The sequence below is a fragment of the Eptesicus fuscus genome, chromosome 15 (genome assembly GCF_027574615.1).
Source record: "Eptesicus fuscus isolate TK198812 chromosome 15, DD_ASM_mEF_20220401, whole genome shotgun sequence".
Taxonomy (NCBI): Eukaryota; Metazoa; Chordata; class Mammalia; order Chiroptera; family Vespertilionidae; genus Eptesicus; species Eptesicus fuscus.
The window spans coordinates 55,052,963-55,077,784 of NC_072487.1; the positions used below are offsets into that span (position 1 = coordinate 55,052,963).

Sequence of the window (24,822 nt, forward strand, 5' to 3'; positions counted from 1 at the left end):
GGCCTGGTCCTCCAGACCATGGCTCTGGGTCATCGCAGCCAAGCCTTTTCGCAATTCCAAAGAAACAGAGCAACAACAATAAGGCTGGAGCCCATAGCTTTAGACTTTTGTGTCTGCTGTAAATCCATTCAGAAACATAACCAGCTCCTGAAAAGGGAGCACCACTGGGAGCCGAGCCCTACGATAAATAGAACCCACAAGGAGGAAGGGTTACAGGAATGAAAAAAAAAATCTGTTAAATTTTCAAAAATAGGATCTCACCTAAAGGATTTTAGACACCAGTTTTAGGGCACCTAAACATTTTTAAAATACCTTCAAATAATACCTTCCAATATAGACAGACCATCAGTGGTGTTCCGGCTGACTCCGAGGACAAACGTAGCTATTTTTAGCTTCGGAGGCTTGTAAAATACACAGGAGGAGCTCAGAGTTAAGTGCCAGGCCTGGCTGGCGTTGCTTACAAAAGCGCCGTGGGATCTGCCATTGTCTGTGAATCACCAGCGCTGCAGGTCCCCCTGCCCTTTGTTGGCGTGGCCGTGCCAGGTAGGTGTTGCCCAGGCAGCTGCAGTGCCCTTTTGAGGCTACATCAAATGCACCAGCACGAAATGTTTGGGAAGCAGGTGCTTGTTAAGCCGTCAGGAGAGGTAGACCTAGTCCAGGGGAGGGAAAAGCAACTTTCAGCAACGTTATCATGCGACAGCCACGAGAACTGGCTGTCACAGTCACTGTGGCCACAGAGCTGACACTACAGACAGGAGCCAAGGAGCCTCTGTCTCAGAAAGAACCAACCCGCCCTAATTGGAAGCACTTCTGACAAATACGATGCCAGAGGAAAACGCTGTCACTGTTCCCCTTTCAAAGCATAAATTACCCTCGTTTCCTGGAAAAGAATGTCTAGACGGGCTTACTGCCCCCTCGATAAAGCCCCAGACCTGCTCTTGGAGAATCCTGCTTAAAGATGAAAAAAAAAAAATTCTAACCATTCAGACTTGCAGAATGTAGGGGTGAAAATTGCCAGGAATGATCAATGAGTGGCTGCTCTGGGAGGTCAGACCCTGCGAGGGTGAGCTGGCTGACGCCGTTCAAAGAGCCGGTTCTTATTGTGAGAATGCGAATCCTGGCAAAGCCACAAAAAAAGAAAATTATAGCAATCAATACAGATCACAGGAAAACCGGATGAAGCTTTCAGCCACACCTGTCTCCATTCTGCTATAATGGATTAACTTTCGAGTGCTGATATCAGCACAGTTTGAAGATTCAGGACATTGAATATGGGAGTCAAACTTGGGTAGAACTTTAATGGAAACTATAGCAGACCCTTGACATTCACGAGGGTAACGCTGCCTCTCACGCGTGCCAACGTCTCCCATAACTGAGCTGCATTTGAAAAGTCGGCTTTATCCCTTTAAGCAAATTGTACACACCTTGGCTCTGAATAGCCTTCTCTCCATATATTGAACAGATAATCTCTACATGTGCTCTCTAGGCTTGGGAAGAATTCAGAGGGAGGCTTCCTGTAAGGAAATGTGCCTATCATTTCCAAGCTTAGTAGGGTGAATCCTGTGGAATTTACCAGCGAACAGAGAGAACCCAGGAAATAAAGCCCACCCACAGGAGTCTCAGCCAAACAGCAGTGTGGTAGGAAGAATGATGCTCTCCTCTCCCAAAATGTCCACATCTAATCCCTGGAAACTGTGGACATGGTACCTCACATGACAAGAGAGAACTTAGGGGCGTGATTAAATGAAGGATCTTGAGATGAGGATCGTGTCCTGGATTATCCAGGTGGGCCCGATACAATCAAAGGGTCCTTATAAGAGGGAAGCAAGGGAGAGTCTGAGAGGGGGAGTGGAAGCCAAGGACATAATGATATGGTTGCTGAAAGGGGGGTCACAAGGTAGGAATGAAGGCATCTTTTAGAAGCTTGAAAAGGCAAGGAATACACTTTGAGATTAGCCCAGTGAAACCTACTTTATATTTCTGACCTTCAGAACTGCGCGAGGATACATTTGTGTTGTTCTGAGCCACTCGGTGTATGGTAATTTGTTACAGCAGCAGTAGGCAAACTAATACAGTCAACAACGTTTGTCTTGAACCCTCTTTACTTCTTCTCATTTTCTCTTCCCTACATCAAAAGAAACATCCCATTCAATCAAGGTTTCCGGAATGATCTTTCCTCTCTCTTTTAAGGACAACTCCCCAGCCTCATTCACTCTGATAGGAGAAGTTCATTTCCAAACAGCGCCAGGGAGTAACTGTTTTCTATAGAAAGAGAATGCTGTTGAGTAACCACTTAGCACTGGGCCCCATCACGGGTATTTCGCACCTTAGTTCATCTCCCCAACTCCTTTCTGAGGCATCACTCCCGTCCATCATTTTGTGACTGAGGGTCCCAAGTTTCAGAGACAGTAAACAGCTTATTCTGTGAATGAGCCACCAAGCGTGGGACTGGAGCCCAGGTCTCTCTGACTCCGTAATTCAGAAGTCCTTCCCAGTAGAACATGCCGCTTCTAATTTACTTACACAAAGTAATGCAATGCTAACAGCAAGATGCCTGCATGGAGAAGCAGGTGCCACACCCTGGAAAGTTAGAGGTGAGGGGACAGTTTGACTCTGGGGAAGACCTGGCCTCGGTGTTTCCTCTTGGGGATAAAACCAGTCATCAGTGTGTGGCACCATTTCTAATTCTTGCAAATCTTCTTCCAGGGGTATTTGCGTTTGGGCTTTTCGCTACTGACATTTTTGTAAACGCCGGACAAGTAGTCACTGGGCACCTAACGCCATACTTCTTGACGGTGTGCAAGCCGAACTACACCAGTACGGACTGCCGAGCCCACCACCAGTTCATAAACAATGGGAACATTTGTACCGGGGACCTGGAAGTGATCGAAAAGGCTCGGAGATCCTTTCCTTCCAAACACGCTGCCCTGAGCGTTTACTCCGCCTTATATGCCACGGTGAGTATGCGAGTCTGGCCGTCTCTCCCACGTGGAGCTACGGCTGGGATGTGTGTCTGTCTGCCATTCTTTCATCACTGTCACTTCTAGTGGTCTTTTGAGTCTTGTTACAAAATGTTTCTCCTATGTGATATCATGCTGTTGCCCCCACCTTGCCAGAGGACATTAGTTCTGGGAAGAACGTTGATAATCCATTAGTCAAATCTCCCCATTTTACTGATGCAGAAACTGAGGTCCTGAGAATAGCTAAGAACACACAGTTAGAGCTGGTACCCAGGCTTCTGGCTTTGTGTCTAGGATTCTCTCACGGCCCACAACAGCACTCTTTGCCAGAGTTCTGGTGGGTTCCAGACGGCACGGACTCCTCACACCTGCCTACAGCTTTGCAGGTGTGGGCCATAAAGGCATGGCCGGTCCTGCAGTGCACACAGCCGGGGAAAGACACGCTTTCCTCCGCTCCTCCTGACGCTTCTCCATCGCTTTGCCACCCTGATGGCTGATCCCACAACCCAACACTTCGCGTCCCCCTGCTCTCCAGAGCACTCGAGCCTTGGTGCCCACACTGAGGTATAATGTTCTCTACACTTTTTGCTGTTATCACAGAGAAAACCTAAAGTGCAACTCGTCTTAAAATACAAGGAGAAATGATGGTATCGTGCTTTCTTTTCTACTCTTTCATTTCTTCCATGCGGGAAATGATCTCATTTCACCTTTCTCTGGCCTGTGCTTCTGTGGGGGCTAGAAGAAATAATAATACTTTCCCTCCCACCTGCTAAGTGATTCTGGCTGTGCTAATTATCAACTTAACAGAGATAGATTAACAAGGGCAAAATCAAAGTTCAATATATGTGCATGGGGAGTTCTCATAGGCATGAAAATTCCAAAAACAATGAAGCCGCCTTGGGTATATAAGACATTTCGGACCAAGGAGAAAGGTGGGGAACAGGAAGTTAGATTTCAGAAGTGAGGATGGGCGAGTCACAGGTAATTGAGAGAAAGCAGAGCACACGTGGCAGGAAAACCCTTGCTAGGCAACTCAGAAACGGTGGGACACAGGGCCAGCTAGCTGATAGGCTCGGCCCCAAGCCCTCTTGTTTACCATGCTTAACGCAAATTAGGCTACAGCAGCATCCTAAGATCTCCTTCCTGAACCAGGTTTCTCTGCCTGAATCCCCTGGGCAGGAAAAGTGGGGAGGTCCTGTTTCTTAATAAACAGCTTCAAATCAATATCCCCAAAAGGCAGCTTCAGGGTGGAAAAACTTTGGTCCCTTCACTTGCATAGAACTGAGAGGTAGGGATCAGATCAAAGGCTGAATATCATAGGCAGTTAGTGTGGAAGCGCAACTCTTGGTGGAAAATATCCCTTTCCCTTCCTTCTACGCATTTTATACTCAGGAGATGACTGGTCTAGTGATTCTCAATGAAAGGTGAGGGAAGAGAAGACAGACAAGAGACCCCTCTCAAACTGCCCATTCTTCCCAGAGCTTCTGAGCATGCCCCCTCCCCCCCCCCCCCCCCCCCCCAGCACGTTCCCATCCCCTCCCCTGAGAGTCTGCCTCTGACTGCAGATAATTCCTGCAGTTACTCTGAATTACATACATTCAGGGAGGAAAAAGAGTGTCTGACTACCAGTCTGTCTCTTTTAGGGACAGACTTTAAAATAAAACGCTAAATATTCGCTCTAAAACAAAGTTTCCTTGGAGTCCCATTTACAGGATCACATCCATAGGACCAATTTACCAACCACCAATTATCCAAAATGTCTTCTTAATGATTCCTTTAAGATCTTTCTTTAATGAATACGTGATAAAAGTTATTTCAGCTTCCCCTTCCCCCCGCCCACAGTAAGGAAACACAAACATAAATCATACAGAAGCCTCAGTTTACAAAGCAGATCCATTATAGCTCAATGAGGCTTCTTCGCTTTTTAAACAAACTATGCCAGGTTTCTTTTTTTTTTCTCTTTAAGCAAAGCAAGTCCTCTCAGGCATTCACCATATTTTTTCACATTCAAAATATTGACTTGCCTTAAATTATCTAGAAATTAAGTTATATGAAGCAATGTACATATTTTAAAATATTTTTATTGATTTGAGAGAGAGAGAGAGAGAGAGAGAGAGAGAGAGAGAGAGACATTGATGTGAGAGCATTCAACCCAGGCATGTGTCCTGACCAGGAATCCTTTCAGCGCATGGGATGACACCCAACCAACTGAGCCACTCCAGCCAGGGTGAAGCAATGTACATTTGCACCATTTTCTATATTTTTATCAGGCTCAACTCATTGCTATGTGAAATTAATTTTTACCATTATAAAAATTAAATAGGTTACTTGTAATAAACTGCTCTCATCAAATAAGATATAATTTTATTTTGGGGAGAAAAAGTAAGCAGAGCCAGCTCACTCAGAATCAATACAGCTATAGCACATTTTTAAGGATTCAGATATAATCCAATTCAAGTCATGCCTCACTATCATCAGATAAACCCTGATACAAGATTCTAATTGTGCAAACATTTCTGAGCCCCCATTATGTGTGAAGTCCTTTCAGAAATTACTCAACAGATATTCCCTAAGCACTAGTTCATACTGTGAAGAATACTAATTAACTGTAGGCCTCATATGCGTAATAGTTTGTAAATTAATAGGAAATATTTATAAAGGTTATATTTAAAAACAATATAGAAAAACGAAACTTAAATAGACCTGGTATAAATGTTCCATAGCATTGCTTACGCGGCCTCAGAATGGTAATAACACGCTGTATTTATGTAGCTCTGATCTAACCACAGTTTTTCAGGGTCTCTGCTACATGTAATGGAAAGAATCCCATCACCCTGTATTCACACCCTGTTGAAACATCATCCTAGGAAATTAACAGTGTCCACTGTAATATTGTAAAATGCCCCCATTGGAACTTGTAAACACACCACAGACTATAAATTAAGTATCAGCATACTATTCTTCAGGGTTGCAAACTCATTTCTCACTTTTGTTCAAGAAATGATGGATCAATAGTGCCCTCTACTGGTTTCTTGTAACTATTACCAAAGATGATCTAACGAAGTGTTTACTTTTTTGAAAGAAACACACCTTCCTAACTAGGCCACCGGGAACCCATTTGATAACTGAGCCTATGCAACTTGGCTCAGCTCCTCACCGTGAAATGAGAATAGCCTACATATTACACTTGAAACTAATACAAAATAATATTGAATGTCAACTGTAATTGAAAAATAAAATTATTAAAGAACAGCCTACTTACATTTAGGCTTCATAAATTTCAAGTGTCATAAATTTAATCACTCTTTACTTAGTTTAAGTCTTCCCAGTCCTCTGGATGTCCTGACACAATTTTTTAAATTAATATTTTAAAATACACTAGAGTCGCCCTAACCAGTTTGGCTCAGTGGATAGAGCGTCGGCCTGCGGACTGAAGGGCCCCAGGTTTGATTCCGGTCAAGGGCATGTACCTTGGTTGCGGGCACATCCCCAGTAGGGGTGTGCTGGAGGCAGCTGGTCGATGTTTCTCTCTCATTGATGTTTCTAACTCTCTATCCCTCTCCCTTCCTCTCTGTAAAAAATCAATAAAATATATTTTTTAAATGGGGATAAGTGCACCCACCTTTTTAAAAAAAAATACACTAGAGTCAATGAATGGATAGAGCTGATCACAGTTGTCCCAAGGAATGTGGAAATTAATTTCCAGCACAACTGAAATCTATTTGTGTGACACACTGGTTGGGAAGTTCTAATTTAGTCAATCAACTAATCAATAAATGCTTTTGTATTCATTGCTTAGCAGTGTGAAGAATCGGCTAGCAGTATGGGGGATGCAAAAAAGTAAAATGTAGAGCCATTCATCTACCTGATCTTCTCCATAAACTTCATTCTCATAGAAGGATTATTTGGTATCTGAGAATCTCACATGGGTTTCCTAATACCCAAAATGGTGCTTAAATTTATTACGTGAAAACTGCAGCTTCTGAGCAGTGTGGCTCAGTGGTTGAGCATCGACCTATGAACCAGGATGTCACAGTTCGATTCCTGGTCAGGACACATGCCTGGGTTACAGGCTGGATCCCCAGTAGGAGGCGTGCAAGAGGCAGCCAACTGATGATTCGCTCTCATCATTGATGTTTCTATCTCCCTCTCTCTTCCTCTCTGAAATTAATAAAAATATATTTTAAAAAAATACACCTGTGTCTTCTGAATCTGGTCATTATTCCACGCTCATTCTTCCTGTCAAACATAATTTTTGTTCACATGTCCCCTAGAATACAAAACACCATGATTAATGGACATCTATCCATTGTTCTTGCTGCACTAGTTTTCTACCCAAACTCTGCTGCGTAGCTGAGGGGAGCTGTTCACCTGATTGATGTGGTTGCTTTGGCACAGCCCCTGTTTGCGTGTGTTGGTGTGTGCATGTGTGTGCACTGTATGAGGAGCCTCCGGGTCACTCCCCAGTCTCTGTCCTGTTCCAGATGTACATCACAAGCACAATCAAGACGAAGAGCAGCCGACTGGCCAAGCCAGTGCTGTGCCTCGGGACCCTCTGCATGGCCTTCCTGACGGGCCTCAACCGGGTCTCTGAATACAGGAACCACTGCTCCGATGTGATCGCAGGCTTCATCCTGGGCACTGCGGTAGCCCTGTTTCTGGTAAGTCAGCTTCCCTCTTTCTACCTTTCTCCCTCCCGTGCCCTCTGAGAGGCTGCCCAAGACCATGAGGAGTCAGGTTCCCAGACAACACAGCCTAAAATTTAGACTCTAAACCCATGTTTCTCTGAACCTTGCGAGTTGCAATTATTCTCCAAGTATTATGCATCCTATTGCTGCAAGGATGATTTCTAAAGCACCCTTTCCTTCAGAAATGTGATCGCATATCCCCCTGGGGTTGCGGGGGAGGAGGAAGATCGCTCAGGAAGAATGGTTGCTCCACTTTCATCAACACTGTGATTGGGATTGGGATTGGGATGGGGCTGGGACTGGGGCTGGGCAGACTAGTGATTGCACACCTTCAAGCCATTGTTCTAACATACGTGTTCAGGATGTGTGGGGAGGAGCTAAGTGTTGCCTGGGGGAAGAACAGAGAACAAAGACCGCTGGTGGAAGCAGGCAGCCCCTTCCCTAGCCTCCCAGGAAACTGAGCTCGGGCCGACTTGCATATCTCACTCAGAAATAGGAACACTCTCAGCTAACCCCAAACCTCTTAGAAAGCCCCTGTTATTATGGGAGCATGCCCTCGGACATCTTGTTTCTGCTACAAGTGGCTGCTCAACAACATATTATACTCTTCCTAGAGAAGAGCTGTGAATGATACGGTTTTCTCCATATCTTTATAATTCTGATGATATTTTAGTTTCTCAAATACATGGGGATCTGGCTACCTCTTCAATTAGGAAATCCCTTAATCCTAGTTGGACCGGAAGAGACGAGGTTGATTTTTATTGTTTTTGTCTTTTTTTTACAATTTTATGGAGGTATGATAGGCCTATAACATATGGCGCAAAAAGTGTACAATTTGGCCAATTTTGACATATAGCTACGTCCTCTCTCACCCTCTCCTTCCCCTCATTCCCAAGCTACCACTGATCTTCTTTTCTTCACCCTATACTAGTTTGTCTTCCGTAGGATTCCATAGAAATGGAACCATAGAGTATGTAATTTTTTTTTTCTGGCCTCTTTCACCCAGCATAATTATTATGAGATTCGTTCGTGTTGTAGCATGTATCAACAATTCATCCCTTTTCCTTGCTGTCTAGTATTCTGTTGCATGGGCGTACCATAGAGGTGCGGGTTTTTAATAATCCTCAAGGATTTAAAATGGGCCCAAAAGCGTTTAGAGTCACTCGCCGGGCCTGGAGAGCCACATGTTGCACATGAAGTGAGTCCCTCACAATATTCAGCCAGCTTCCCCTCTGAGACGGAAGCCATCACAGTCTGGATGGCCCCTCCCATTCTGCAGTCAATCAGACTGGCATCTCACACAGAAGGATTTCACAGTCCTGTGACCTCACTCCTCCTTGTCCTCCCCAACATATATAAAATACACACATGCCTCTCCCAACCACTAACAGTTTCCCAGTGTTTTTGCCGGCTAAGATTCACACAGAAAATGCTCACATTTATTCAGAACGCTGATTGGGAAACTCCATTCTAATTCAGAATTATTTTTAACGGATCTAGGCTTTTCTTCTATTAAGTGCAAAAATCTCTGGGTCAGTGGTGGGCAAACTCATTAGTCTACAGAGCCAAATATCAACAGTACAACGATTGACATTTCTTTTGAGAGCCAAATTTTTTAAACTTAAACTTCTTCTAGCGCCACTTCTTCAAAATAGACTCGCTCAGGCCGTGGTATTTTGTGGAAGAGCCACACTCAAGGGGCCAAAGAGCCGCATGTGGCTCGCGAGCCGCAGTTTGCCGACCACAGCTCTGGGTGAAGGCGCAGCAAGAGTGGTGCTGAGGATGTTCTGAGGCGCTGATGTCTCATAGGGGATATTTTTCTAACGTTGCTTTTTTTAAAGAGGGAAAGACTAGAGGTGACTTCAGAGAGGATAGAGTTTTCAAAGAGACATCAGTACCGCATAAATGAGATGGCTCAAAAGGAAAGCCAGCCAATTTTGCTGTCCCTCAGTCCTGGAGCCAGCCAGCCCCAGCTAGAGAGAAAAAGCAGTGTTGACTATCCCCCAAAAAATGTGATGGGGTTTTTCCAGGATGAAATCTATAAAATGCTTTGTGTTAACTAAGGCCCCATATACAGATTCTGCTTTAACATTAAACTTGTTTTCTCTTAGTGGCTCATAGCCCTGCTTCCTACTGTGTGGCCTATTATTGGCTTCCCACTTGATGGCAAATGTCAGAATTTGTTTTCCACAAATGATCTTTTTGTAAGACCCAGCCCTGCTGTTGGGTTGCTCGGCAGGTGATAGACCACACTGTAACTACATGTGCACATGTACACAACCTCACAGGCACACTCAGTAAGCTGGAATATGGGAGGGGGAGGATGTTATAGAAAAGACTGGAAGCATTCCAAAGCAGAGACTTGGAGAGTAGACAGAAAAAGGGAGGAGAGTCTGAGAAGAGGAGCATACTTGTGGCATATGTTCATTATTGTTTTGTGTTTCCTATGAAGATGAGAATGGTGGGTGGAGGGGGAGATTATTAGTTGAGCAATTACTATATACCCTACACTTTATGTGCACCAAATCATGTGTCCCTAGGACATCCCTCCCAGTATTCTTATCCTCATAGAGGAGGAAAGTGAGGCTCAAAGATAAGTAACTTGCCCAGTGGCTACACAGTCAATAAGCCATGAATCTAACCTGAGTGTTTTCAACTCCAGAGTCTCTTCAACTTCAACACCTTCCACTTCTCCCATTTCCTGAATGGAGGGAGTTTAAGCAGAGATGGGGGGAGGGAGGGAATATTTATGAAAATGTTCTGCAGGGTTGGAAGAATGACAGGAAAGATTCAGAGGCACTGGATATAGAAACAAAGATGCAGAACAATGAAAGAAAGAGCGTGGGAAGAAACAGACAAACTCTACATGGGCAACAGAAGCAGGCCAGATGGTAAAAACAGACTGAGGTATGAAGGGGAAATAAAGAACAGTAGATAGTAATTTAGAGGGAAAGTTTCTTAATGGAAGCATAAAAGTGTCACTAAGGAGTTATTTAATCTCAAGCATATAGTGGTCACATAATTTAAGGGTGATCATTTTAGGTGGAAGTTAAAGACTAGCTAACAGTGCATGAGTATTTGCTCTATGTTTGGTGTTTGTTAAGAGGCAAAATATTATAGTGGTGTGAGCTATGGAGTTTAAATCTCTGTGTGACCTTGGGCAAGTTATCTAGCTTCTCTGTGCCTCCTTCCCTACGTTGTAAGATGGTTGAGAAGGTTAAATGAAGTAAGTAAAACTCTCAGGACAATGCCAGACACACAGTTGCCCTCAATAAATGTCAGGCGTTTTATAACCATCGTGTCCTTTCATCGTTACGGATTTATGAGGTAGGTATTACATTACCCTCATTTCACAGGTCAGGCTCAGTGGGTGGATGGGTTATCATTGGCCATCTGGTGATTAAGCAGGTGCTTCCTCAGCACTTAGAATGTGCGCAGCAGGCAACCTGGGCCACGCCCCAGGTCTTTCCATGGAACCTGCCCACTGGCTCAAAGGAAGAAGTCACTATGGCAATGACATTCTAAGGGAACGGCCTGCCACTCTCAGAGATGGCCAGGCACTGATGGCTGTAGTCTGACCCAATCTTTTTACCCCTCATCCTGCAGGGAATGTGTGTGGTCCATAACTTTAAAGGAACACAAGGATCTCCTTCCAAACCCAAACCCGAGGATCCCCGTGGAGTACCCCTAATGGCTTTCCCAAGGATAGAGAGCCCTCTGGAAACCCTAAGTGCACAGGTATAGTAAAGTGGCTGAAGCAACCAAACCCACAGGCTCAGGCCTATCCCTTAGAAGGGCAACTGTTCCATTCAACTATTCTATTAAAAGCAGGCACCACTGCATCTGCCCAGCGGCAATAACAGTCTGGTGGGAAGGCCCTCAGGAACTTCACAGCTTCCCTCAGTTAGTCCTGCCTTTACTCTGGGGCGTGGCAATCATGAGACCTCAGGAAGTTCTTAGCCTCACGCAAACCTCCGCTGCTTCAGGATACCTTGGCCTCCAGGGTAATAGCACAGTTAGGAAATCCAGACCAATTATGTGGGAGGTCCATTTGATTTAGTAACTAGGACAATATTTGAAAAGAAAATGCTTTTGTTATATGTACTGACAGATGTAAACTAGAAGCACATTTACAAGGTTATTAACAAAATAGATGCACGTGTCCTTTTGGATCTGTTCTGATGACAACCATCAAAATCTCGATGCAACAATACTTGCTGATCACTTATTTACACCAGGGATACAGAAAATAATTAGCCACACCATCCTTGCCCGCAAAGAACTCTCAGATGATTAGGGAAGGCAGATGTCAGTGAGTCATCATAAGCTGGCATGATGAATCACAGGTCCAAGATTTGCTGTGTGAATATAAATGAAGAAAGAAATATTCTGTCCAAGAAGACAGGGAAAGCGTGGAGAAGATGGCATTACTCACTCGCTCACTTTTACCTTGGACAGTTGCAAGGGGCTTTACATATAGACTCTGATGTGAACAAAAACCTATTGAATCAATAGTATCATCCCCATTTCCAGGTTAAATATAGGAATACTGAAGATCAAGGTGTTAAATCACTTGCCCAAAACCACATACCTCGTATGTTAGAGAGCTAAATGGGTAGTTCTTTAAGTAGAGAGGGGAGTGATTTCTGCCCAAATGTTTACTTTCTATAACAATCTATCTTGAAATTTTGTTTTCATTTGGCCTTTTCTTATTAATCCATTTGTATAGATCCTGCAAAGGAAAGTAAGTCACCTCCCCCTAGAATTAGTGTGTGTTTCACATCAGTACAACATAAAAATATTTTTCACTATTTTATTTTAAAATTATTAATGCCCTAGCCCAGTGGTCGGCAAACTCATTAGTCAACAGAGCCAAATATCAACAGTACAACGATTGAAATTTCTTTTGAGAGCCAAATTTTCTAAACTTAAACTTCTAACGCTACTTCTTCAAAATAGACTCGTCCAGGCTGTGGTATTTTGTGGAAGAGCCACACTCAAGGGGCCAAAGAGCCGCATGTGGTTCGTGAGCTGCAATTTGCCGACCACGGCCCTAGCCAGTTTTGCTCAGTGGATAGAGCATCAGCCTGTGGAATGAAGGGTCCCAGGTTCTATTCTGGCCAAAGGCACATGCCTGGGTTGTGGGCTTGATCCCCAGAAGGGGGCGTGCAGGAGGTAGCCGATCAATGATTATCTCTCTCATCATTGATGTTTCTATCTCTCCCTTCCTTCCTTTCTGAAATCAATAAAGAAATACATTTTAAAAATAAATAAATAGAGATTATTAACTATCAGTCATCTCTCTAAGATAACTATCCTCTGAAATGTTATCAATAAACCAGAAGAAAAATCCAATAAAGCTATTTCCATCTTGGGAAAAGTATGTAGGGCTCTCCCTTAAATCCAGTGCCAAGTATTTTATTTGTTTATTTTCTCTTAACCTGTATGAAGATGAAATTTTTTACTCAGTCTAATTAGAAAGAATGTACTGAAAAATATCTTACTGGTTTATTTATATATAGCCTGTTGATGCAGGTGGAATGGCAGATTAGCTTAAATAATGAGACCTTGTAATGAAATGGTGAAATAGACCCTCCCTCATTTTTTTTTTCCTATCTAATTATGTCTCTATACCTGGTGATGTCAGAGTGGTTCCCTCTATTTTCTGAAGTGAAGCAACTAAAGACAAAGGTCAGTTTGAAAAGGAAACAGAAATATTTGCTGAGTTCCACAAACATGTCAATCTCTGTGTCCTTATAAATGCTGTTTACCTCGCCCCGAGCATTCCAGTCTAAGGACACCTCGATCCCACCCATCCTTCCTCCCAACATTGCTCAAGCGTTACCCTCTGTCTGAAGCCTTCTCCAGATCCCTTCTCTCTTCTCTTCAAGACCATGAGTATTTGACCAGGCCAAGAGACAACCAGGCCATATTTTGGGAGGTTCCACTTACATTGAAAAATGAAGTGCCAAACAGGGTTTCAAAAACTGCTATTCACATGATAGGTTTTAAAATTTATTTTAATTAATATTTTGATTTATTGCTCACAATAGGCAATGGTGGAACTTCTTTCACATATCTTTGTATCCATGTAGATCACCTCATCTGGGTACAACTTGAGGCCTTTCCTGAATACCAGTCTTGGGCCAGAGGACCCTCAGAGTCCCTCAGGACCGCCCCTCACTAATTAAAGCCAAGAATATCCCCTCACATCTGCCTCCTACAAAGACTTAGAGATCTTTGAGGATCTGAACTATATCTTCCTTACTCTTCATATTTCCTGGCATTCACTAGGTGTGAAATAATGTTTGGTGAGTAGACAGATGCAAGCCAGAACCAAAGCCTGAACTAGACACTTGAGTCAAAACAAAGAACCTAAAATCAGACCATAGAATCTTGATGGAAGTTAGAAATGTATGAGCAACAGTGAAACAGGACTAATGCAGACTAGTTCAAGTGAAGCTACAGGAAGCTGGATGGAAGTTCTTACCTCTCAAGTGATGTCTTCCATACCAACGTGGGAGATTCAAGTAACCACCCACCTGCTGTTAATGTCAAATATTTCCACAGGGTTAGTGAGGAGAATATCCCCTTTATTTGTTGGTCAAGAAAGTTGGCTTATGATGAGCCATCACATTCAATCTCACAAGAATCCTGCAATTGGCATCATTATCCTATTTTATAGATGAAGTAAGTAAAGCACAAAGGGTTTAAGTAATTGCCCAAGGTCACCCAGTCAAAATGAAGACATAAGCCCATCTACTTCTTTTTTTAAAAAAATATATTTTATTGATTTTTTACAGAGAGGAAGATAGAGTTAGAAACATCGATGAGAGAGAAACATCGATCAGCTGCCTCCTGCACACCTCCTACTGGGGATGTGCCCGAAACCAAGGTACATGCCCTTGACCGGAATCGAACCTGAGACCTTTCGGTCTGCAGGCCGATGCTCTATCCACTGAGCCAAATCGGTTAGGGCAAGGACCATCTATTTCTAAAGGCCCTGATTTAATTCAAGGGGCATTTCATTTTGAAATCTGCAACTCTCAGCATTAAAAATGGAAACATACCATAGGGGTTAGTGTGTTTGAACTGAGCTACAGCTCTTCCCAAATAAATATGTATGCCCTGCCTTTTCCCCTGAGGGCAAGAGCTCCCCTGTGCAATTCCAACATCCATGTTTTCTGTTAGAAGCTAGTCCTTTGCCATTTCTGAATTAGAGCCATCTACCCAGGAGGAGGATCTGGGGGATCTGAGAGGAGATCTGAACCTCTCTTCAGATCACCATTCACACCCATGAAATCCATCCCACTGTTCAAAATACCTCAAAGAGAAGAGTAGATTGTCTGGATGGGGAGGATACCCAGTCACCCCTCTTTCCTTCCTCCTGACACTTTCTTTCCCCTTTGCCACATAGAGTCCCCAGAGCTACTGTGTTGCTTTCCTCTCTCAAATATCAACTCAAATTTGAATGTCTGCCTTCTGTGATTCCCCTTGGTTGGGTTGATGGAAACAGGGTGCATTTTTCTAAAATCTTTCCCAAGTATCGAAGAGAAACCAGAAAGTTAATAATTACAGAATGCAAACAAAACAAAAATGGCCACGTTTCTGAAGCATTATTCTGTGGTCCTATAGAGTTATTGTGATCTTAAAGACACTGGCTGCAAGCCAGCCACGCTCTACATGCCCACATTCCCCAGAGCAATCAAGCTTAGTATTGAACAATTTATCTCCTTGTCAATCACAGTTTATATTAACAAAGAAACTAGAGATGAGACTATTGTGCTAACTCACTCTGGGTTTGGTGTAAAGTCTCCTTGTATCTCCAGATTGGGGGGTGGGAGGAGAGGACTTTCTTTTCCTTTTTCTTTTTTCTTTAACACACACAAGAATCTAATCCATGGGAGATCCAAATGCCTGGGACCTTACTCCAGGAGATTCTAGTTCAGCAATTTGGAGGTGAAAAAGATTATAGTTAAGAAAAATTCCCAGAGAAATTCTAATGACCCCCTTTATGCCAGTGATATCAAAGATTTCATATTCTAAGTAGAAAAAAGGATTTGGAGAGAAAGAACTTGGAGAGAAAGAAATCTGCCCAAAGTCACCCATTTAGTTATCTTAGAGTGTTGGATGACTTTATCTTGACCTTTTACTCTTAAATGTAATATTATAAATGACCAATATTTTAGTCAAAAATCAATTTTCAAAAAGAAAGCATACTATAACACAGTTATTTTTCATCTTATGGTAAAAATGCATCCAACCTTAATTTTTACAAATATGACAGATCAGAGTACCTTGAAAAAAACAAAATAGTCAATTTCTAAAATTCTTAGTTGAGCTCTCAAACCGGAATCAGGAAACCTGTAATAATTAATTAGAGCTATAGCCACAGTTTCTTAAGGTATTTGCCAATTCTATGAACTTGGGAGCTGAGGATGAGATGAGGGAAGTGGGTGGGGAGAGGTTAAGTTCAAACAAAAGAGGAAGCTTTGGGCTGCAAAAGGTGGGGTTATGCAGTTAACCCTTGAACAACATAGGGGTTGGGACCTGACCTCCCCCCCACACACACACAGAGTTGAAAATCCATGTATAAATTTTGACTCCCCCCAAACTTCACTAATAGTCTACTATTGACCAGAAGCCAATAACATAAACAGTCAATTAACACATATTGTATGTTATATGCATTATATACTATATTCTTACAATAAAGTAAGCTAGAGAAGAGAAAATATTATTTTAAAAATCATAAAGGAGCCCGGCCAATGTGGCTGAGTGGTTGACAATCAACCTATGAACCAGGAGGTCTAAGTTCGATTCCCGGTCAGGGCACATGCCTGGTTTGTGGGTTTGATTCCTAATAGGGGGCATGCAGGAAGCAGCCAAACAATGATTCTCATCATTGATATTTCTATTTCTCTCTCCCTCTCCCTTCCTCTCAGAAATCAATGAAAATATATTTTTTTAAAAAAAGAAAATCATAAGGAAAATACATTTACAGTATTTATTGGAAAAAATCTGCTATAAGTGGACCCACACAGTTAAAACCCATGTTGTTCAAGGGTCAACTGCATATATAAAGTATATAAACAAAAGATAGGGGTTATATAAACAAGCACATAAACAAAAATCGACTACAAAAAGTTGCAATCATAGTAGGAGATTTTAATACATTTCTCTCCGTAATTAATAAGCAAACAAAATATAGTAAAGACATCAATGTTTAAAAAGGGTGATCTAATGTGCATTATGTATAATCCTTCTCAAAACACATGAAACATGAAAACAGACCATGTAGAAGACTATAAAGTAAGTCTTGAGGAATTTTAAAGAATCTATATCATACAGACTATATTCTCTAGAAAAAAATTTCAAAAATACCTAAAAAAATGCCTATACATTTGAAAATATTAAACTCACTGCTATATAACTCATGACTCAAAGAATAAATAATATGGAAATTTTTCAAAAATTAGAACTGTCCAATATTAAAAACATCTATAATAATAAAAGCATAATATGCGAATTAGACTGATGTCCTTCCGGATGACCTTCCAGACAAAGCCAGGGCTGTGAGGGAAGCCCGGGTCCCAGGTGCCAGAGGGAAGCTGGTGCTAGCAGCCAGCGGAAGGAAGGCCTACTCTTGCACGAATTTCGTGCATCAGGCCTCTAGTTACCTTATAGAAGATGTGGGAGATAGCTATAGTTATTTGAGATCCTATATATAGTGAGTAAGTATAACATAAAGCAGAATTATATACAGAGAACAAATTTAGATGAAAAAAATAATCTGATTTGGGTTGAAAAATGAGGGAAGATTACCAGGAGAGGTAATAATTTCAGAGTTCTTCCAAAAGCATATCAAAGAGAGGGAACAGCCTGTGCAAACTCGAGGAGACAAGAAAGCAAGAGATATTCAGGGGGAGAAAATGAGTGTGTGCATGTAGGTGTCAATCAACCCAACACTCAGATTTTATCTGCTTGTGTTTGCAGAATCACTCTGCCTCCATGACCGAAGTTACCTGAGACGGCTGCTGTGTCACAAGCTGTTTTTTTTTTTAATCACCCTCCAATTCGATACTTCAAGACACACAGTTACTCGATGTCAAACTGTGAAGACAAGTATTATGTTTATCTAGTTAGAGGCTAATGTTTTGTACATTTTTGTATGAGGAAGTGATGTAGCTTGCCCTGATTTTTTTTTTTTTTTTTTTTTGGTCAGCTTTAATATATTTATGCCAGAATTTCAAACCAACAAAATTTTCTTCTTGTTCAAGTGTGCATTGAAGAACCACATTTATTCAATGATTGATGTTGTTTTGTGATATTTGTACACAGATCTTTTCTCAGTTTTATAGACACAGAAATGAAATTAATATTAACAATTCACTTTAACCGTTTATTATCACAGTTGCTGCCTCCTCCAGAATTTTTGAATATTAATGAAAGTTAACTTTTGAGTTGCAGGGAGGACAGTGTTGGATAATGGCAAATCTCAAAATCAAATTGTACAGAAAGAAATATTACTTTCAAAAAGAACTTGGTGTTCTGATCTCTTAATGTGTCATTGCATTCTAAGTTAAAGTAATATATTAATGAAGTCACTTCGTTACACAAACGATTGGCAGAAAATCCTGAATTTGAAGGGTGTTGGGATTATATGATTCTTTCTTAGACAATGGTCTCTCCCATCTTAGAAACTCAAGATGATTCTGGAATTATGCTCTTAGGCAGGCATGTGACACTAGCCTTCTTTCAAAAGCAGCCAGCACCAGCCTCCCCTGTCAACTCAATAGTTTTGTATATCATATTGTATGGACTTTATATGAAAATGAATATTTTACAGTTTGCACAGTATTATTTTACAGAAAGGTTATCAGAGCATCTACAACCCAGAGCCCAGAGCAACAGCTTGATTTTGTGACTTTTAATTGTTCTAGAATTTTAACTGCATCTCATTTTTCTAGCATGGTGATAACCGATGTGAAACTCCTTTAAGAGAGGAGCTCCCTTGTCTGTACCTATCTGAATGTTTTCTTGACACTTCCATGTTGGCTCTTCTTACCTTTTTTTGTACATATTTTTTTTTCTAAAAAGAAAGAAAAAAAAAGTTATCACAAAATGTATTCTGGCTCATGTCCTTTGTTTTAAGCTTCATCCACTGGGCAGAGGTATTGGAATTGTCACAATGACGTGACCTCAGTACACATTTATACTTTGCAGTTCCAAGCCTGCTGAGCTAAATCCTAAAAGAGGCTGCACATACAGCACCGATGTTAGAATCCAGGTCTGCCTGGCTCACAATTCCACTCTTCCCACTACATCAAGATACCTTCAATGCATTCAAAGGCTTTTTGTTTTCTCAAAAACAAAAACAAAAAGTTACCTGCTTAGATGGTTCAGGGGTGGTGTAGGTAAAAAAAGCATGTCATGAGAAGGATGGATTCTGTTTATGAGAAAGAACTTGCAAGCTTTGGGCTCTTATATAAGCTATCTACATGTAATGTTGCCCAATTTCAGACTGATTCATTTTCTAAACATATTTTAGGGTTTTTATTTTATAACAACAGTGAGAGTTCAACTCTATTTCATGCTCATGGAAAGACATTCTGGAAAATGCTGTCAGGCTGTACTAATTTTACATTACCAATTTCTTGCCTCAGTGAGAGGCCATTTAACTATTTAACTACCAGATGGTATTTTCAAGAACTTAAGTTGACAATTTGAGCATTAGCTTCATATTCTTCTCTCTGGTTTCAGTCTGGAAGGACCTAGTAGAAACGTCCCAAGCTCTCTAGCCACAGACCCCTATTTCCTGGCCTTTGGCTTTGGGTATATTGGTACATAATGGAGTCATGTTCCACAGGACACCACACTGAGGTACTTGGAACTAAGGGGCATGTCTGGGTTCACGTCGCTGGGACCCCCGTGCCAGTCTGATTCCTATCATTATGCCATGGCAACCTTGGTGTTGCCCCTATGTAGCCCCAAGTTGCTTCACGGGCCTCACATTATCTTTCAAGCCTGCCAATTGAGATTCATTTCTTAGGACTAGGGACCCCTTACATGGGCCTCCTACCAAAGCAAAGCCCCCTGTCTACATAGGACAAGTGGCCACTTAGCCTCAGAAAGAATGAATTCTGCAAAGATCTTTTCTTCCTCTTTTTAAGGAAAGCCCAGAGGAGCCTGAGAAGTCTGACTCATTGTGAGAGGGAAGTAGGAAGAAACAAAAGAAAGGCGAATAAAGAGTGTTGATATAAGCAACCTCATGAGACTATTAGCCCCTGAGGATAACTATGACATATTTCATTTCTTTGATTCAGTGCCCAGAACAGGGTTTGACACAGAGTAAACAGTTAAAATGTGTCACGTCTATGGATTACAGACTTCCTCCTAATTTGGCTGAAGGAGACCTGACTCACTTTGGACAAAAGAGAATTTGAATGGCTCCTAAAGGTATCTGAAAGATAAGTTTATTTAGATATAGGAATGATAAGGGTGAGGAGACTGCACTCAGCAGTTACGAACATGTGGGTGTCTCTTTCAGTAAGGCCTAAAGATCTCTCTGTTAGGCTGTGATCGGCAGAAGGGCTGTATGTGGCTCTACTGAATAAGAGTATGCAAACAGGCATAACCCCATACTCAGAAAGAGAGGGGGTGGGTATCGTTGGGATGATTTAAAGAACAGAAGAGCGAGGAGTAGCATTTTTGTTTCAAAAAGTTGACTTGATTTCCATATTATGTGCAACTACCAGAACCTCTCAAGGGTGTTAAGTTTCTTGGAAGCAGATTCAGCAACTACTAGATGCCCTAGCTTGTTTTAAGGAGTATTTACATTAAAGCTGTTATACTATTTCTGCCCTGCTGAATTCAAGATGTGTACTAGAACTAGCCTGCCATTTCCTATCATCCCTGGTACTACCATGGGAGTTTTGTAATGAACACCAAACCTCTTACTTGCGTCTTTGTTCTTGATCCAGATGTCCCAGGATCGATGGATATATTTATTCCTTCGATAAGTATTTAATGAGCTTCTATTGTGTGCCAGGAATTATGCTAAGAACTGGGAATGTGCAGCAAAATAAATTTACCTACTTCTTACCCTCATGGAACTTAGAATCAAGTAGAAGAAAAGGAAAACAACCACAAGCCAATTGATATATAATTAGTGCTTTGAAGGGCGACCTGATTTGGATAGAAAAGGCTTCTTAAAAAAAAAAAAAAGACATATATGTTAGAATGAGTAGGAAGTGACTAGACAGAAGCAGAGAAATGCATATGAGCCCAATGAAACAGCATGTGGGAAGGTCCTGGGGCAGGAAAGAGCTTTATGCATGTGAAGAAGTAAAGGGAAGCCAGAGTGACTGGAGGACAGTGAGAGGTATTTGATGATGCTGGTGAGCATGTTGGTGGCTTTGGAGGCCTTGTTGTGGATTTTAGAACTTTCTCTAAATTTAGTTACAGGAAGCCCTTAGAAGACAGAAAGCCCTCAGTAAGCAAGAGAACGACATAATCTGGTTTATCTTTCTAAGAAATCCTTCTGAGCTGCTTCTGTGTGTAGAATGAGTTGAACAGAATCCAGAATGGAAAGGAGATGATCAATTAAGAGGTCACTGTATTGGAAAAACCATGATTATGACTTGACTAGGGTAGTGGTAGTAATAATGGAGAGTGGGTTGGAAGGATATGAAAAACAGCAGGGAGCTAGACTCAACAGGATTTGAAGCTGGATTGGATGTGGTGAGATAACAGCTCTCACTAACACTTTCTTTCTAGAGAAACTTTTCTAAATTTAATTCCCCTGCTTGGGAGTTACAATTACCACCACCGCCCATCCGTATTTCCATAGCTTTTCATAGTAACTTTACCACAACTGGCGGGGTAGGGTGTCAAGACAAGGAAGGTGTGGTCTCTGATTCTACCTGATCACTCAGGCAGGATTCTCAGGACAAAAGTCACCACATGCCAGGTCTGAACCTCAGCCTTGCGGGGCTGAAACCAGGCTCTGAGCTCCTCAAAGATGACCAGTTTTTTATGAAGGACTCTTACCTATTGAATGTAGCAGGATAACCCATTTCTCTGCATAAATATTTTCTAATACTAATATAAACCTCCTAATGAGCCTCTCTATCCCACTGAGTAGAGGCGGAAAAAATAAACTTAATTTGCCAATTAAGTGTATTTGCCTCTCCTCCAATTAATCCAGTCTCATAATGGTAAAATCAGTCCTTTTGGGGGACATTAACACTTTACTTCTCTTCACATTATTTTTGTAATAATCCTAAACCTCCCCAAAGCAAGTAAATAGCACGGGGTGGGGGTGAAGGTGGGGGTGGAGGTGGAGGACAGAGCAAGGGAATGCTGAGAGAAATGCATGTAAATACATTTAAAAATATTATCTCTAACACATCATAACCTAAACTAAAAAAAAAAAAAAAAAAAAACCTAAAAAAAACATTTATTAATTGATGGTAGAATCATTTCTCTCTAGTGTCCAGAATTTGACATTCCTTATCCACACTCCATTTTGTAATTGAGTTGTCTAGAGAGCCATTTTATTAGTTAAAATGTTGTTAGGTGAGCATGAAATCCCAGCAAAAAATAAAATAAAATAGTGTATATGGATATTTCAATAAGCCCTGGGAAAACCTTACTATACAGCCCTTGTCCCATGACCAGCATGACTTTTCTCTGGTTTTCCTCAACTGGGGGTTTTCTTCTCTGTCCCAGTTTTTCTCATTCAGGACAACGCTGAACACTCACTGGACCTTTCTCACTGAGGTCAGAACACACCTCTGTTGGGCCTGCTTTATCTTTCTGTGTGTGTGGTAATATCCAAGTATTTGCAAAGGCCCTGTGTCTTTGGACTAGGAGAAAGTCTGTCTTTTATGTAAGAGACTTTACATAATACTTTTTTTTTTAACTACCAAAGTCTGTCTTTTACTATTACATGCTGAGCCAATCAAACTAAGAAATTATAAGGACACTTACCACATCCAGCCTCAATTATAGTGGAAGCCATAACAGAAAAGCTACGGCAACCTGGGTAGATACTGCTGTCAGCTGGGTGAAATAATAGTTACATGAGTCTTGGGAAAAGACTAAGTTCAATACTATTGTAAACTTGTCTCTACTTATGTAAGTTTAGGTAAAGTAAGCTCTCCACAGCTTAATTAACACAGCAATAAAATGGAAATATTTTAGTGTCTCCCTATGCTGTGATGGTTCATTTTATGTCAGCCTAACTGAATTACCAGGTGCCCAGACATTTGGTCAAACACTATTCTGGGTATGTCTGTGAGGGTGTTTTGGATGAGATTAACTTCTTGAATCAGTAGACGGAGTAGATTGCTTTCCCTAATGTGGGTGGGCCCATCCAATGAGTTGAAAGTGGAATAGGATGAAAAGGCTGACCTTCCTTCCGGTAAGAAGGACAGCCCCTGCCTGGCTATTGGAGCTAGAACATTGGTTTTTCCCTGCCTTCACGCTCAGATGAAGCATTGGCTCTTGGACTTGAGCCTGACAGCTTTCAGACTGGAACTTACATAGTGGCTCTCGTGGTTTTTAGGCTTTCAGACTAGACTTACATCAGCTTTCCTCGGTTCCAGCTTGCCAATCGCAGCTCTTGGGACTCCTCAGCTTCTACAGTTGCATGAGCCAATTCCTTACAGTAAATGTATTTCTCTGTATACATTCTGTTGCTGTTGTTTCTTTGGAGAACCCCAGCTAATACAGATTTGGGTACTGACTGGTTGGTACACTAACAAATGTAAGATCACCTAATTGCTCTTAATGAAGACAAAGTGAAGAAGAAAAGGATGAACTCTGGGATTTTAATTCCAAGCTTATGTGCCCCATAAATGATCTGAAAGCCTCTATGTGTGCTCTGAAGAATATCCTTATCTCCTCTAGCCACAGGGCTGAGATTGCTAAAAATCAAACTCAGAATCTTATTTTGTGATTGGCTGAATTACAGTGCAAGTTGAACTCCCAGCCTCACCAGGTGCTCACTGTTGAAGTGAGAGCATTGAATGGGGAAGGTACACCAGAAGTTAATGTGAGAATTAAATCAGGTAACTAACTCGTGAAAAGCCTTTAACAGAGTTTTTAGTACACAGTAAACATTCAATAAGCATTTTTGTGTCTTCGTTTCTGTAAAATAAGTGGCTTATTTTCAGCTCTTCTCCACTCAGGAAGTGACTCTATTCACCATAGATTTCACTTCTTACTATCCCACAAAGAAAATGCAACACAGTCACCTCTCACTACAATACCTAATCCTCAGGTTATGCATATTATGTGAGCTTACAAAATTTTAAGAGTCAAATAAATACATTCAAAATGGTTATTGATTTTTCATTCCTCTCACTCAATTTTCTTTTTAAAATGTTGGCTGTGCAATTTATCCTACTATACCGCCTCAGTCCAGATCAAGGGAGAAGTGTCCATGATCCTGATAGTCTTCAGTACAAATAACAGACAAGCCCACAGTCAGTAGCTTAAACAAATAAGGAAATTTATTGAATCCAATAACAAAAAATCCAAAGGTTAAACAGCTACGAAAATAACATAATTAGCGCCCTACTTCCACTCTCTGCAACTCATTTGGCTCAGACCTTGTGTGTTGGTTTTGTCCTCAGTCTGGCTCCTCTCATGGCCCCAATATATCCTCAGTCTTAAGACAAAACAACATCCAAAGAGAAGAGCTGTCATATCTTTGTTTTCTAAGACAAGGAAAACTTCACCCCAAATTCCCAAATGTCTCTTTCAATCTCCATTATCTTCAGATGTCTCTGACCTCTCATTGGCCAGAATGATGTCACATGTCCAAGCCTACACTAATCACTGGATGAAGAGAGAAGACCAATATGATTGGTCCACACCAATTAGTACTCATTAGGGCTGGAGTAAGTCTAGAATTCTCCAAGCACAGGGACCCAATTTGATACTACTAGAAAGGAGGAAGGTTAGACTACCAAGAATACTAGTATATGCAGCACAGATTTCAAAACCAATAAAACTTTCTACCAGAAGCAACAGAAATCTGTGAAGAGCACATACGAAGAATGAGAGAAAAATACCCAGTCATGGTTAAAACATGACAATGAAACAATAGGTTGGCAAGCCTTAGAGATAAAGAAAATCCAGAGACTGGAAGGGTTGACAGATCT

The 24,822-nt window shown here is 41.5% G+C and overlaps 1 protein-coding gene across 1 annotated transcript in view; it reads left to right on the top strand.

Moving 5' to 3' along the window:
• PLPPR1 (phospholipid phosphatase related 1) overlaps nucleotides 1-17,677 on the top strand; it is a 96,453-nt gene extending 78,776 nt beyond the window's left edge. The window contains exons 4-7 of the mRNA XM_054727275.1: nucleotides 2,707-2,957; nucleotides 7,445-7,621; nucleotides 11,255-11,386; nucleotides 17,645-17,677. Coding sequence (XP_054583250.1) covers nucleotides 2,707-2,957; nucleotides 7,445-7,621; nucleotides 11,255-11,386; nucleotides 17,645-17,677 — 593 coding nt within the window. The remainder of the gene's footprint in view (nucleotides 1-2,706; nucleotides 2,958-7,444; nucleotides 7,622-11,254; nucleotides 11,387-17,644) is intronic.
• The last annotated feature ends 7,145 nt before the right edge of the window (nucleotides 17,678-24,822 follow it).